General features: G+C 36.4%; 1 protein-coding gene across 11 annotated transcripts in view; it reads right to left on the bottom strand.

Moving 5' to 3' along the window:
- Positions 1-14,409, bottom strand: part of PPIP5K2 (diphosphoinositol pentakisphosphate kinase 2) — a 75,359-nt gene that overhangs the window by 23,257 nt on the left and 37,693 nt on the right. For 9 of the 11 annotated variants that reach the window (XM_068979985.1, XM_068979987.1, XM_068979990.1 and 6 more), the window contains exons 19-22: positions 9,377-9,504; positions 8,680-8,794; positions 3,039-3,146; positions 1,261-1,377 (exon numbers count right to left, since the gene is read on the bottom strand). In XM_068979985.1, the coding sequence (XP_068836086.1) occupies positions 1,261-1,377; positions 3,039-3,146; positions 8,680-8,794; positions 9,377-9,504 (468 nt within the window). Of the gene's footprint in view, positions 1-1,260; positions 1,378-3,038; positions 3,147-3,608; positions 3,660-8,679; positions 8,795-9,376; positions 9,505-14,409 lie in introns of all 11 variants that reach the window. The other 2 variants (XM_068979984.1, XM_068979988.1) reach the window with 1 other exon arrangement.

The following is a 14,409-nucleotide window of genomic DNA, read 5'->3' as shown; positions in this document are numbered from 1 at the left end:
ATGGATGAAACTGGAGCCGATTATACAGAGTGAAGTAAGCCAGAAAGAAAAACACCAATACAGTATACTAACACATATATATGGAATTTAGAAAGATGGCAATGATGACCCTGTATGCAAGACAGCAAAAAAGACCAAGATGTGTATAGTGGACTTTTGGACTCAGAGGGAGAGGGAGAGGGTGGGATGATTTGGGAGAATGGCATTGAAACATGTATACTATCATGTAAGAATCGAATCACCAGTCTATGTCCGATGCAGGATACAGCATGCTTGGGGCTGGTGCACGGGGATGACCCAGAGGGATGTTGTGGGGAGGGAGGTGGGAGGGGGGTTCATGTTTGGGATTGCATGTACCCCCGTAGTGGATTCATGTCAATATATGGCAAAACCAATACAGTATTGTAAAGTAAAATAAAGTAAAAATAAAAATTAAAAAAAATAAAAACAATGTTCATAAAAGCATCCATCTTCAAACTGTAAACAAACCAAATGATCATCACAGTGAAATGGATTAACAAATTGCACCATATTTATTTAATGTAATACTACATGGCAACAGAAATGAAGAACAGATGAATTTCAAACACATAATGAAAGAAGCCAAATCTACTTCCCATCCCCAAAAAAGCACATATTTTGTGAGTTCACTTTATATAAAGTCCAAAAGTAGACAAAATTAATCTATGTGCCAGAAGTCAAGATAGTAGTTATCTCTGGGGAGAAAGCAGGGCGGTTATGATATTGAGGGACACAATTATTTCTTCTCAAATGATATTATTCTATGACCTGGCTAGTTGTTTTACAACTGTGTTTATTTTGTGATATATCATTAAACTACAAGCTTATGATTTAGGAATGTTTACCAATATGTATCATAGCTTAGTAAAAAAAAAAGTTTAAAGCTGAATACATATTTAACTTTGTAAGGTTATAAGAATTAAAATGCAGTAATTAACTCCAAGTGTTTAGTAAAGCATGGACTGTCCTCAAGTAAAACAACAGGCAAAAACAGAAACTACAGTTATCCATTCTAAATAATTATCTTAAAACTCCCCAAAAAATCTAGAGAAAGGATAAAATATAAAATTCTAATATGCTTAAAAATGTGTATCCATCCAAACCAAACCTCAAGAAGTTTAAACCATGCTGTTTAGTAGTTGAGATAAGAATTACAGTATGTAACAGAAAATTCTTAATGAAGTCACATTTAAATTTAGGACTGTAGTAACTATGCAATGAGAATTTCATCTTCATTACCTCCCTTGAAGCTGGTCTATATCCATAGCCAGAGGGTAAATTTTTGTCTTCTTCACATCCTTTGGCTCCTGGACTAAAATGTAACTCAACATGAAAGCGTTCCTCAGAGGAAAGATCCTAAAAAAAATTATAGAACATCTTCAAAATGAGAAACTTCAAATTATTGATTTACCTCTGGTAACACATGCAAGAATAAACAGAATTGTACAAAAAAGCTCTTAATGTCCCAGATAACCACAATGGTGTGGTCTCTCACCTAGAGTCAGACATCCCAGAGTGTGAAGTCAAGAGGACCTTCGGAAGAATCACTATGAACAAAGCTAGTGGAGGTGATGGAATTCCATCTGAGCTATCTCAAATCTTAAAAGATGACACTGTTAAAGTGTTGCACTCATTATGCCAGCAAATTTGGAAAACTCAGCAGTGGCCACACACAGCTGGAAAAGGTCAGTTTTCATTCCAATCCCAAAGAAAGACAATGCCAAAGAATGCTCACACAACTGCACTCATTTCACATGCAAGCAAGATAGTGCTCAAAATCCTTCAAGCTAGGCTTCAGCAGTATGTAAACTGAGAACCTGCAGATGTACAAGCAGGATTTAGAAAAGGCCAAAGAGATCAAATTGCCAACATACACTGAATCATAGAAAAGGCAAAGGAATTTAAAAAACATCTAATGCTGCTTCATTGACTATGCTAAAGCCTTTGATTGTGTGGATCACAACAAACTGCGGAATATTCTTAAAGAGATGAGAATATCAGACCACATTACCTGCCTCCTCAGAAACCTGTATGCAGGTCAAGAAGCAACAGTCAGAATCGGACATGGAACAACAGACTGGTTCCAAATTGGGAAACGGGTACATCAAGGCTGTATATTGTCAACCTGCTTATTTAACTTATATGAAGAGTACATCATATGAAATGCTGGGCTGGATAAATCACAAGCTGGAATCAAGATTGAATATCAACAGAAAAAATATCAACAACCTCAGATATGCAGATGGGAGAAATGGAAGAGGAACTAAAGAACCTCTTGGTGAAGGTAAAAGAAGAGAGTAAAAAAGCTGTCTTAAAACTCAACATTCAAAAAATGAAGATCATGACATTCGGTCCTATTACTTCATGGCAAATGGATGGGGAAAAAGCGGAAACAGTGTCATTTCATTTTCTTGTGCTCCAAAATCAATGCGTACAGTGACTGCAGCCATGAAATTAAAAAGATGCTTGCTCCTTGGAAGAATAGCTATGACAAACCTAGACGGTGTATTAAAAAGCAGAGATACCACACTGCTGACAAAGTCTATATACTCAAAGCTATGGTTTTTCCAGTAGTCACGTATGGATGTGAGAGCTGGACCATAAATAAGGCTGAGCATGGAATAACTGACACTTTCGAACTGTGGTGCTGGAGAGGACTCTTGAGAGTCCCTTGGACAGAAAGGAGATCAAACCAGTTAATCATAAAGGAAATCAACTCTGAACAATCACGGGAAGGACTGCTGCTGAAGCTCCAATACTTTGGCCACCTGACGTGAAGCACTGACTCACTGGAAAAGACCCTGATGCTGGGAAAGATTGAAAGCAGGAGGAGAAGGGGATGACAGAGGATGAAATGGTTGGGTGGCATCACCGACTCAATGGACACAAGTTTGAGCAAACTCAGGGAGATAGTGAAGGACAGGGAAGCCTGGTGTTCTGCAGTTCACGGCGTTTCAAAAAGTAGGACACGACTTGGCGACTGAACAACAACACATGCAAATCAAGAACTCTGTTACCTTGTTAGGATCCTCATACAGCATGATAACAATCTGAGTCATGTAGTTGAGTTCATTGACAACATTTAAATAATCCATAGCTCGTTTCCACTGTTCATCCTTTGATTCCTGAGCAAAGGTATATAGTAAGCATTTTCTCATATTACCTGAAAATCACTTTATTTTCATTATGACAGTTTGTTTAATCCTGATTGACATCACACAAATGAAATACTTCCACACACAATCTTTCAAAACAACCCCACTAATTTAACAAATCACCGAAGCTTAAATAATTTTAATTCTCTTATCAGCAGTATTAGAAACTCTAGTGGTACTTTTAGTAATTCATAGAAAGTAAAAATAAAGACTATCTTGAGATATGATACCTATTAATTGAATTTTAAGGTTAAGGGGCAGTTGTTAACCTTAAGTTCCAATGTAACTAATATAGTGTCATGCTTCATAAACAGAACACTATCCCATGAAAGTAATGACTATAATTAAATATCTCTCATTCCACTGTATTTTTTTAAACTGTAGATATTTTAAAACAATTAGCAGGAGAAAGTACAGGCAGATTTTTAAAACCATCTCCTTCATTCCTAAAATCACTCCACCATCATTTAGAGAATCAATGGTCTTTAAACATGTAATTAAAGAGCATCAGAACTGAAAGGGACCTTACAGAACATGTATTATAAGCATTCAAAGTAGAAAATTCTATCTCAAAAGGCAAAACTACTCAAAGTTCAAACTCTACAGTCAATAATCAACAAGGTCTACTGAGGCTTTATTATGTACATCAGAGATAATGTCCTTCATCTCATGTCATAAACATTACAAATATATAAAAGCATCCAACAATTTTTTTGTATATAAGGGTTTTGTATACACACTGAGAGTATATAAGAGTTTCGGCTTTAACACAGAATGTGTTTAAAGAAAAAATAAAATTTGACATGCAAAAGCCAAAAGTCAAGACCACACGCTGATTTTTTTAAAATTCAACACGTATGTCCTTTTAAAATTTGGACATCATCTATCTCTGAGGAAGCATTCCAAGTTTTTGGAAAGTAAAGTGAAAGCAATATTCTGTCATTTGTGTAATTACATGTATACTTAAGTTTCATTTCAACAAATGGCTATTAATACGTTTAAATGCTCTAGAGCAGTTGCTCCCAACTTAAGCAACACTCCACAGTAAAAACTGAATCTGTGTGTTTGTGTGTGTCTCTCTCTGTTTGAGGAGGGGATATATACAAAGAGGTATGTACATTTTCTTTCAAAACTTATCGGAAAAACAAATTAGCATAGCATTACTGAATACCACTAGATGTAAAATTATAAGTGATGGGCTTAAGTTAAATACTGAAAATTTTCAAGATTGAAAATATCTATTAGATTCTGTGATATGGTATTATTAATAAGAATACCATATAATATCTAATTCAGTGGTACAGATACAGACTTTGCTAGGTCTGTTGTAATGAAAAGATAAAATATTTTGTAGCATCTTCCTAAACACAATTAATATGCAAGAATTCATAAAAATCTTTTTTAAACAATTGAGGATCATTAAATATATTCCTTGAAATCTTACTTATAATTTTATTTCCTCAATAAATCTTAAAAAAAAATCTACTATGGAGAGACAGATTTTACCAAGTTTACATTGAAAAATCTCAACTGGGAAGAGACCATACAAGGTTTTAATTATATTAGCTACAGGCTCTTATTAGGATAATATGAGCTGGGATAATTAATTATAGTTCAAATAAATTTTTAAAAAGTTTTAAAATTAGAAAATAGGACATCATTTTGGTATAGAGCTTAATTTTCATTTTAATTTTTTTAAATCCCAGAAGCCCAGATTTTTGACAGTGGAGTTGTTCAGCTTGTTTTAGAAGTGTAGCTGAATGCAATATATACTACAGCCACCACATTCTTTAGATCACTGTGAGACAGCCTCCTAACTGGTTTCCTCAAATCTACTTCTACCTATCTAATGCCTACACAGCAACCAAAGCCATTCAATTCCTTGTTTAAAACATTTCAAGGGCTTCCCAATCCTGGAATGGTTCTCCAATCTTATCTGCTACAATTTTATCCATCATTCACTTTTATTCTCCAACCACAGGCTTCCTATCCATTCCCATATCCTTTGTTCTTTCTATCTTATAACTAAGTGCAAGGTTAAAGGGTGACCACATAAGAAATGTATCTCTCCCCACCAAAAACAATCCCATCATTATTAATGGATATATAAGCTCTTGCCTTTGCTAATTAAGAGTCATTTTTTTCTATTTCTTTTATTAAAGCTCCACTAATCCACATGGGTTTCCCAGGTGGCTCTGTGGTAAACAATCCATCTGCCAGTGCAGGAGATGCAAGAGACGTGGGTTTGATCCCTGGGTTGGGAAGGTGCCCTGGAGTAGGAAATGACAACTCGCTCCAGTATTCTGGCCTAGAAAATCCCATGGGCAGAGGAGCCTGGCAGGCTATAGTCCATGGGTCACTAAGAGTTGGACATGACTGAGTGATTGAGCACACATAATCTATATGTAATCAAGGGATGCCACTTTGCTATTCCATTAAGGAATAAAAAAAGAAATAAAAACAAGGTGGAAAGAACAGATGAATTAGAAAATTTGATGGGAAGAGAACACTTACATAGCCTTAGGGTAACTCTGTTAATAATTATTCATCAAGGCCCAATAATAAGAGAGATTAAGAATCAAGAGACATATGCCATATCTTCATATACATTTCACTACCCTTTATTTTAATAAGTACAAAAGAATACAAAGTTGAATTCATTTTAAGGATTATTTTTTATAGATGTACATAAATGTATATACTTATTATATATAAATTTTTTTAATTCTTATTTTTTGGTACCTTAGAGATGGCTGAAAAGATATTTTTGACATATAATAGAAGTGACAGTGTATTCTAGATAATCTGTGGTTTGAGTGTACTAAGAAAGGGATATTATAATTTCTAAATCTGCTTGGTTAGCACTTCCACTGCTAATCTCTAAAATGTCATTTTCCTCACTTTTTCAAATACAGACTTCCAGGGAATCTTATCTACAGCTACTGCCTCAGCCATCATTAATCTGTGGCTTCCCAACTCTTGTGCCTTCAACCCATACCTCTAGCCTTACATATCAACATGCTACTGGTCATCTCCACTTGATTTATCTTCACTTGTTTATCTCACTATTGTATGTTGAACCTAAGACAGACAGATAATTCGTGTCTTCATTTCATAGGTCTTTGAAATGAGATTGAGTTCTGAGAACTAGCGCCTCAAACTCAAGCTGTCTAAAACTAAACTCATTGCTTTCCTTCAAATACCTGATATTTCTGCAAATGTTACTCTTCTCAGTGAATGATGGATAATTTTGTAAATGATCCTATGTTGGTAATATGGGAACTTTCCTTGACTCTCCTTTCTTACTTTCCATACCTGTAAGCACAGGAAGGGCCTCAAGGAGAGTGTTAAGGAAAGTTAAGATGCCTCAAAAAGAGTGTTAATGAAAGCCTATTCAAAGGACACCTGAGGAGACTGTTGGTGAGGGATCATAGGAGGGTTAAAAAAACTTTACTGGAAACTATAGGATAAAAAATGCTTGCTACATAGTGGCATAAAATATAGAAATACTATAGCCTGTAGACAGTGTAATTCAATGAGCTAGCTACCAAGATTCCCAGAAAAAATTCTGAAAACACCATCAAGATTCTTTTCATTGCCTCTGATAAACACTGAGGAGAGAGAGATAAGCTATAGGAAATGGTTAATTAAAAAGGAGCCAAGACTTGCAGGAATCAGAAATAAAACTGTTTCTTATTTCCAGCCTCTCCAGAGAGTGAACAATGCTATAATTAAAAGGTGGCTTTTAGGAAGAATGGAAACACAAGAATTTGTCATGAAAACATGGGTATGATGGTAAAAACATTTGCTAAGACTTCAGAAAGACTTAAGGCTCACAGATTTTTCAAAGACACAATGACTTTCTCAGGATTATATGAGCATGTCTCTCAGATACTCCCTATTAAACAATAAAGACTGCTGAGTACTCTCTCAGCAGCCAAAGAGGGAGTCCAATGTATAAATCGACTTATTCTTAAGAGATCTGTGTGTATGAATTAATAGAGTAGATTATATATTCCTTTTTGTTTTTTTTTAAATTACATCATCTTGAACTAAAAGTAAACAGACCTCTGGATCTCTAAACTTCTTTGGGCAGGAAGCAGGTTAAAAAACTACTTAGCTGCAAGCATGAGCTACTTTTTAAGGAGAAGGAAGGATGACCTAGATGAAGCCATCAAGAATCAAAAGTATAAAGCCATGAACCATTAAAAACAACTCCTAGTAGCATGACAGAGCCCTGATGAAGGAATGGGCAGTAAGTACCTAGGCACACGTCAACACTGCCATGGACCAGTGACCATGGTGTACCTTCTGTTTTCCCCTCTTTTTGAAAAGGTTGCCTACAGCAATTATCCTATGCTTCTCAATACTGTATGTCAAATGTATGACAGACAGATAACTGGTATCTTCATTTCATAGGTCTCTGAAATGAGACTGAATTCTCCTGGGCACTCAAAGGGTTCTACCCAAGGAGTCCCACCCATATCTGAACAATTTAGATAATGAGATCCTGGAGGTCAAGTTTATGCTATACTAGATAAGCCTGGAGGAATACTGTAGAGGAGATTAAGTGAATTCTGCACGTGGGAGAAATATGGATTGTATGGTAACATACTGTGACAGACCATGTTTTTCAAATATGGCCACCAAAATATATCCAATCCCAAGGACTCATCTTATAGTGAGTGACAAGTGATAGTCCACTCATCCAGTACTATGGGTCTATCTTCCCTCCCTTGAACCTGGCTGGACCTCTGTGACCACTTTCACCAAAAATGCTCGGTAAAAGTGAAAGGATGTAACCAAGTTAGATCATAAAAATACTTTATGCTTGCTATTTTTTTCTCTTAGTGCACTTCTGGAACTCAGCTGCTATCTTCTTAGGAATACGCTGTATTCTGAGGTCACACAAAGAGGCCATGGTAGGTATTCTGGTCCATAACCCCAGCCGAGCCCCCACAGTCAGCACATCAAGATGTGAGATATGAGAAGAAAGCTGTGAGGTGATTTGAGCTCCAGGCACTGTCTGACTGCTGTCTCATTAGAGACACAATGCAAAACTGCCTAAATGACCCAAGTCAAGCATTTAAACCATGACAGAGAAAAAAAAAAATGCCTGCACTTGTTTTAAGCCAGTAAGGTTTGGTGTTGATTCATTATGTTACAGTAAAAGAGTCACAATGTCCAAACACCAAATCCTCTCGATTCTAATCACTAAATATTGCGAACTCATCAGATTCTCTTCATCTTACTGTCATCAGCTTGTAGATCACTTACAATATTTTGTATTATTGTTGGCTTAAAGGGATTTTCTCCAGAAGGAAGAAAATATGTCATTATCTCCAACATCTAGCACAATGCTGGATAAACAGTAGACTCTTGACGAATGATGGCAAATAATGAATTATTAAAAACTGTACAATAAAAAATGATGCCAGTGATTTGATTACAGATTCAGTAACACATACTTGTTAAGCAGATTGATATAACTTATTCTACTTACATCGCATAAGGCACCATAGCGAAGAATAGACAGTAAAGAATGTACGTGACTTTCACTGGTGAAATATAATCTGGTACGGACATGACGTTCAGGTGACAGAACACCTCTGGAATACCTAAAAGTCAGGAGCAGACAGTGTTAAAACATAACCACACGGTTAAGACTTATTAAGTACTGAAATTATTTTGTAAAATGGAATTTAATCTTTCTAGAAGTAAAAGAACATAGTAAGTGAATCTATCATTCTTTCCATCACAACTGAGGTGTTCTTAGTAGACATTTCTCTAACACGAAGATAACTGAAACTGAGACCACTGAAATTAGTCAAAGAAGAGTTAACATTAGTCAAGTTCACTGTAAGAAGGACGTTTAAGCACCTTTATTAACACTGAAAGAGATCACAGCACTAAAGGAGTTCACAGATGTTAATGCTGCTGAATGAGGATGATCACTGATGATCGCCATGTGAATGGTAACACACATCCCCTTTCCCTGTGTCCCTCAGTTTTTTCCTCCAGTTTGGAGCCAAAAAGAATACTGGTTGAAAAGTTCACTATTAGGAACATTTAGGTAATCTGTATTTCCACAGTGTACCAAGTGATACACTCCTGCCTTAGTCATAGGAACAACAAAAATTTAGATTTCAAGTATGCAAAAACAGATCCCTATAGACTTAAATACCAGCACAGTCTCTTACACAGGATGGAGTTTATTTACAGTGTCATCATCTTGTGTCCTTTGAAGATCTGAGCGGATTTTTCTCACTAGAGGAGTACAGTAGCCTTTGGCGATCTCTAGTTTCTCAGCTTTAGTTATACCATATTCCTGAGCAGAAAATACACACTATTAGAAAAAGCGTATAGTAATCAAGAACTCCAACAAAGGTATTACTAAATTTAAGAATTTTAGTGGGTGACAAATATTTTTATTAAGCCTTTTTTGAACATTACAATTACTAACTTACATTTCTATAACTTCAAGTATATTAGTCCCCACACTATTAAGTGTAATTAAAAGAATATTTTTTGGTGCAACTAAAAAAACAAGTAATTTCTAAGGAGGAGAGAATGAATGATGAATGCAACTGTTATGATAAGTATTCAACTCGATAAGGTTTTAAATGTAGAAACAACCCTAAAAGAAAGATGGATTAAGTGCACAACTAGTAAAGCATAGAACAAATAGTCAATAAACATACAAATTGAAACCATGAAATTTCTGTCTATTTGAATGTCAATGATTAAAAAGGCTAACAAATTATTTGTCTTTGGCCAATACAAAGTTTTCACAACTGGTGAGCCAAAAACGCCATGAAATAATCAAATTTAATGAGCTATATTGCCATTATAAGTTAATTAAATTTATGAGAAATTATAATCAAGTGTTAAGATAACATAATTATAATAGTAATAAAAATTACAGTTCTCAGGGATAGATGAGAAAATGACCTGACATGAAAAAATAATTTTTTGCATTAATTAACTGCTTTAATTAGGAAATTGCTATACTAAAACAAGTAACACTAGACATTATTTTTCCAATGAGCTTTGGTTTGAGAAACTGAACAACAGAACTAGATCTTTAAGCTTTGACTCATGGCAAAGCTGGTAAGTTCTCTGAAATCTGGGAGATGCATTAGCAAAATTAAGACACAGCCCACCCTTCACCAAAATCCTGGAGAAAATTATTTCATGAATTTGGGGGAGGAAGACTGAACACTGGCTAGGATACGACTTGTTGAAGCCCAGGGAATGACAAGAAACACTGGTACTGGTGGCAGGTAAGAAACTGTTGGGCTGACCAACTACGTATTTTATTAGTGGCTTTAAATTAAAAGAGTGAAATGCTTCATTGCGTTTTCTCAGAAACTGATCAAAAGATTGCAGTCCTACACAATTTGGAGACATAAGGTGGATGCTGGGAGACTAGAGGTCACTCCAGGTGTGGAATTTTGGAAAGTCAGTCCTTGGAGTGAATGGAACTGTGGCTCTGGCAGCAGATACGAAGGAATGATGCTCTGGAGAGGAGGTAGGGGGACACTCTGCGGTCAGCCGGGGGACAGATGAGGGTTCCACCTGGAGGTGGGATCTTTAATTCTATGGTCTGTCTTCAACTGCTCATGTCTTTGTTTTCATAAATGGTAACCGGACCATAAAGAAAGCTGAGCGCTGAAGAATTGGTGCTTTTGAGCTGTGGTGTTGGAGAAGACTCTTGAGAGTTCCTTGGACAGCAAGGAGATCCAACTGGTCCATCCTGAAGGAAATCAATCCTGAATATTCGTTGGAAGGACTGATGCTGAAGCTCTAATACTCTGGCCACCTGATGCGAAGAACCGACTCATTGGAAAAGACCCTGATGCTGGGAAAGATTGAAGGGGACGACAGAGGATGAGATGGTTGGATGGCATCACCGACTCAATGGACGTGAGTTTAACTCCAGGAGCTGGTGATGGAAAGGGAGGCCTGGCGTGCTGCAGTCCATGGGGTCGCAAAGAGTCAGACACGACCGAGCCACTGAACTAAAGAAAAAAATCTGTGATGAGTGTATAAATAGGAAGAGAAGGTTTGAGAGGAAGAAGGCAGAAATGGGGTGAAGGCAGAGGGAAGCAGGGACAGAGAAAGAAGCAAGAGTAGACATAAGCAGGGAAGAAACAGGCATACATTCTCTCCCCAAGGCTTTTCTGGGACACCTGCATTTAAAGGTTACATCAGGTACTTCCCAGAGGGCAAAAAATTAATACGGACAACAAATCTTAAAACTGCCTAATAAAAAAAAAGGTTGATTGATTACATATGGAGGATGTATAAAAATGGAACTTCTTGGGTCATTTATCTTTAAACACAAAAGCTTGGCTGGTTTGGTAATCTCACCAACATAAAGAAACTGGGCATGAAAAATATGAAATGTGTATGTAACTGCGTATGTATGTGTAAACAAAAGGATAATGCTGAAATTTAAAATCATCAAAGGATATTTTTGTGTCATTACTGGGCAAGGTACAAGTAAATAGTCACTCTCATACACTGAGAGCCTGGAAGAAAGCTGGTAAAAGAGATCTTGAGCTAAAGAAGTCGTCTTGACTGTACATAAAGACATATATATAAGGAAAGTGAAAGAAATTAAAGGAATCCACATTTCCAAATGTGAGAACTTGGTTAAATAGTATTATTTCATCAGCTATTAGGAATAATGAAGTATATTTAGCTTTAATGATTTGGAAACAACTTGAGGCCAAGAAAAAAAAAATCAGGTTGTAAAACAGTACACTTTCCTGGTTCCATTTTTGTGAAGAACATATTTGTTATATATATGAATTTACAAAAAAAAAATGTCCATGAATTTAAGGGAAAAGGCATTTCAGAATTTTCTGCAACTGTGAAATGTTTTTGTCTGATTGGTAATGCCATATTGATTTTTGGGGACCATATATTTTCTAATTTTACAACAAAGATATTATTTTCATAGTAAAGACTTCTTTCCCTTCAAAACAGTCTTTCCCTTCAAAACAGTGACATATCTTGTGGAGCTGAAAAAGCAAGTTGCCACAACCAGTTAGGACCAAATAATTAACTGTTAGATACTCAAGTTCCCTTATAATATTTCTGCCATAAAAAGAACTGACTAAAATGCAGCTGAAGATATTTGAAAGTTTATTATGTGACACATTTAATAAGTATCACTGCAATTTATTGGAGAAGGCAATGGCACCCCACTCCAGCACTCTTGCCTGGAAAATCCCATGGACGGAGGAGCCTGGTGGGCCGCAGGCTGAAGACTGAGGGACTTCATTTTCACTTTTCACTTTCATGCATTGGAGAAGGAAATGGCAACCCACTCCAGTGTTCTTGCCTGGAGAATCCCAGGGACGGGGAAGCCTCATGGGCTGCCGTCTATGGGGTCGCACAGAGTCAGACACGACTGAAGCGGCTTAGCAGCAGCAGCAATTTATATTGCAAATACTATTATAAAGAACTCTCTGTGTTTCATTATCTACAAATAACCAAAGAAATGATCTTCCAACTTCAACAAATGTGTGCCATCTCAATTCTGTTCAGTTTAGTTCAGTTGCTCAGTTCAGTTCAGTTCAGTTCAGTCACCATCTTAATTAAGAGAACATTAATACTAAATATAATCTTTTACTTTAAATTTAATTATATTTATTAAAATGTACATATAAAAATACATATAAAATATTATAAATTCTAAAAACTTTGCAAATGCTAAAGTATTTTAAACATTTCCAAAGGATAACTCAGCTATATCAAATATTACTATAATCTTTAAATATCCTTATCTTCCACCATACCATTGAGGCTATTTTCACTATATAATCTATTGAGGTAATGTTGGTTTATAACATGTTTCATGCATACAGCTTCTGTATAAACTACAGTATGCTCAACACCAAAAGCTTAAGCTTCCACCCATTACCATACAAATGACCCCCTTTACTCAATTCACCTCCTTTCCCTTTTAGTAATTATTACTCTTTTCTCTATAAATATGTGTTTCTTTTGCTAGGTTTGCTCACTTATTTAAAGTTTTAATATTTCACATTTATGTGAAATCATATAGTATTAATTTTTATCTGAAGGACTTATTTAATGCAATATTCTCAAGGTCCATCCATGCTACCACAAATGGCAAGATGATATGTATCTTTTTTATGGCTGGGTAGTATTCCACTGTATTATATACCCTCCTTCATCCATTCATTCATCAATGGGCAATTTCCATGTCTTGGCTATTGTAAATAATGCCACAACGAACACAGGGTTGTATGCATCTATTCAATATACTCTCTTCATATGCTTTAGATAAATACCCAGAAGTGGAATAGCTAGATCATACACTAGCACTATTCTTAAGTTTCTGAGGAACCTCCAAACTGTTTTCCATAGTGGCTGCACCAATTTACATTCCCACCAACAGGGTACCAGAGTTCCCTTTTATCCATATCCTTTCCAGTACTTGTTACTTCTTGCCTTTTTGATAATAGCCATTCTAACAAGCCTGAGATAATCTCTCATTCTGTTTTTGATTTGCATTTTCCTAATAATTAGTGATGATGAACATCTTTCCATGAGTCTCTTGGCAGTCTGTATGTCTTCTCTGGAACAATTCTTAGCTTTTCGGCTCACTGTTTAATTGGGTTATTTGGTTTATTTGTTGAGCTGTAGGAGTTCTTCATATATTTTGAATATTACCTTCAAATTGAATATATGATTTGCAAACATCTTTTCTCATTTGATAATTTTTCAATATTTAATGTACAGAAGCTTTTTAGTTTGATGTAGTCCCATTTGTTCAGAGAAGGCAATGGCAACCCACTCCAGTGTTCTTGCCTGGAGAATCCCAGGGACGGGGGGGCCTGGTGAACTGCCGTCTATGGGGTCACACAGAGTCGGACATGACTGAAGTGACTTAGCAGCAGCAGCAGCAGTCCCATTTGTTAGTTTTTGTTCCCTTCATCAGTTGTTGCTCAGTCACTCGGTCATGTCCAACCCTTTGCAGCCCCATGGACTGCAGCGCACCAGATTGCCCTGTCTTTCACCATCCCCTTGGGCTGGCTCAAACTCATGTCCCAGTCGGTGATGCCATCCAACCGTCTCATCCTCTGTCGTCTTCTTCTCCTCCCACCTTCAGTCTTTCCCAGCATCAGGGTTTTTTCTAATTAGTCAGCTCTCTGCATCAGGTGGCCAAAGTATAGGAGCTTGAGCTTCAGCATTA

The sequence above is a fragment of the Capricornis sumatraensis genome, chromosome 9 (assembly GCF_032405125.1).
Source record: "Capricornis sumatraensis isolate serow.1 chromosome 9, serow.2, whole genome shotgun sequence".
Taxonomy (NCBI): domain Eukaryota; kingdom Metazoa; phylum Chordata; class Mammalia; order Artiodactyla; family Bovidae; genus Capricornis; species Capricornis sumatraensis.
This window is presented reverse-complemented; position numbering and strand designations above follow the sequence as displayed.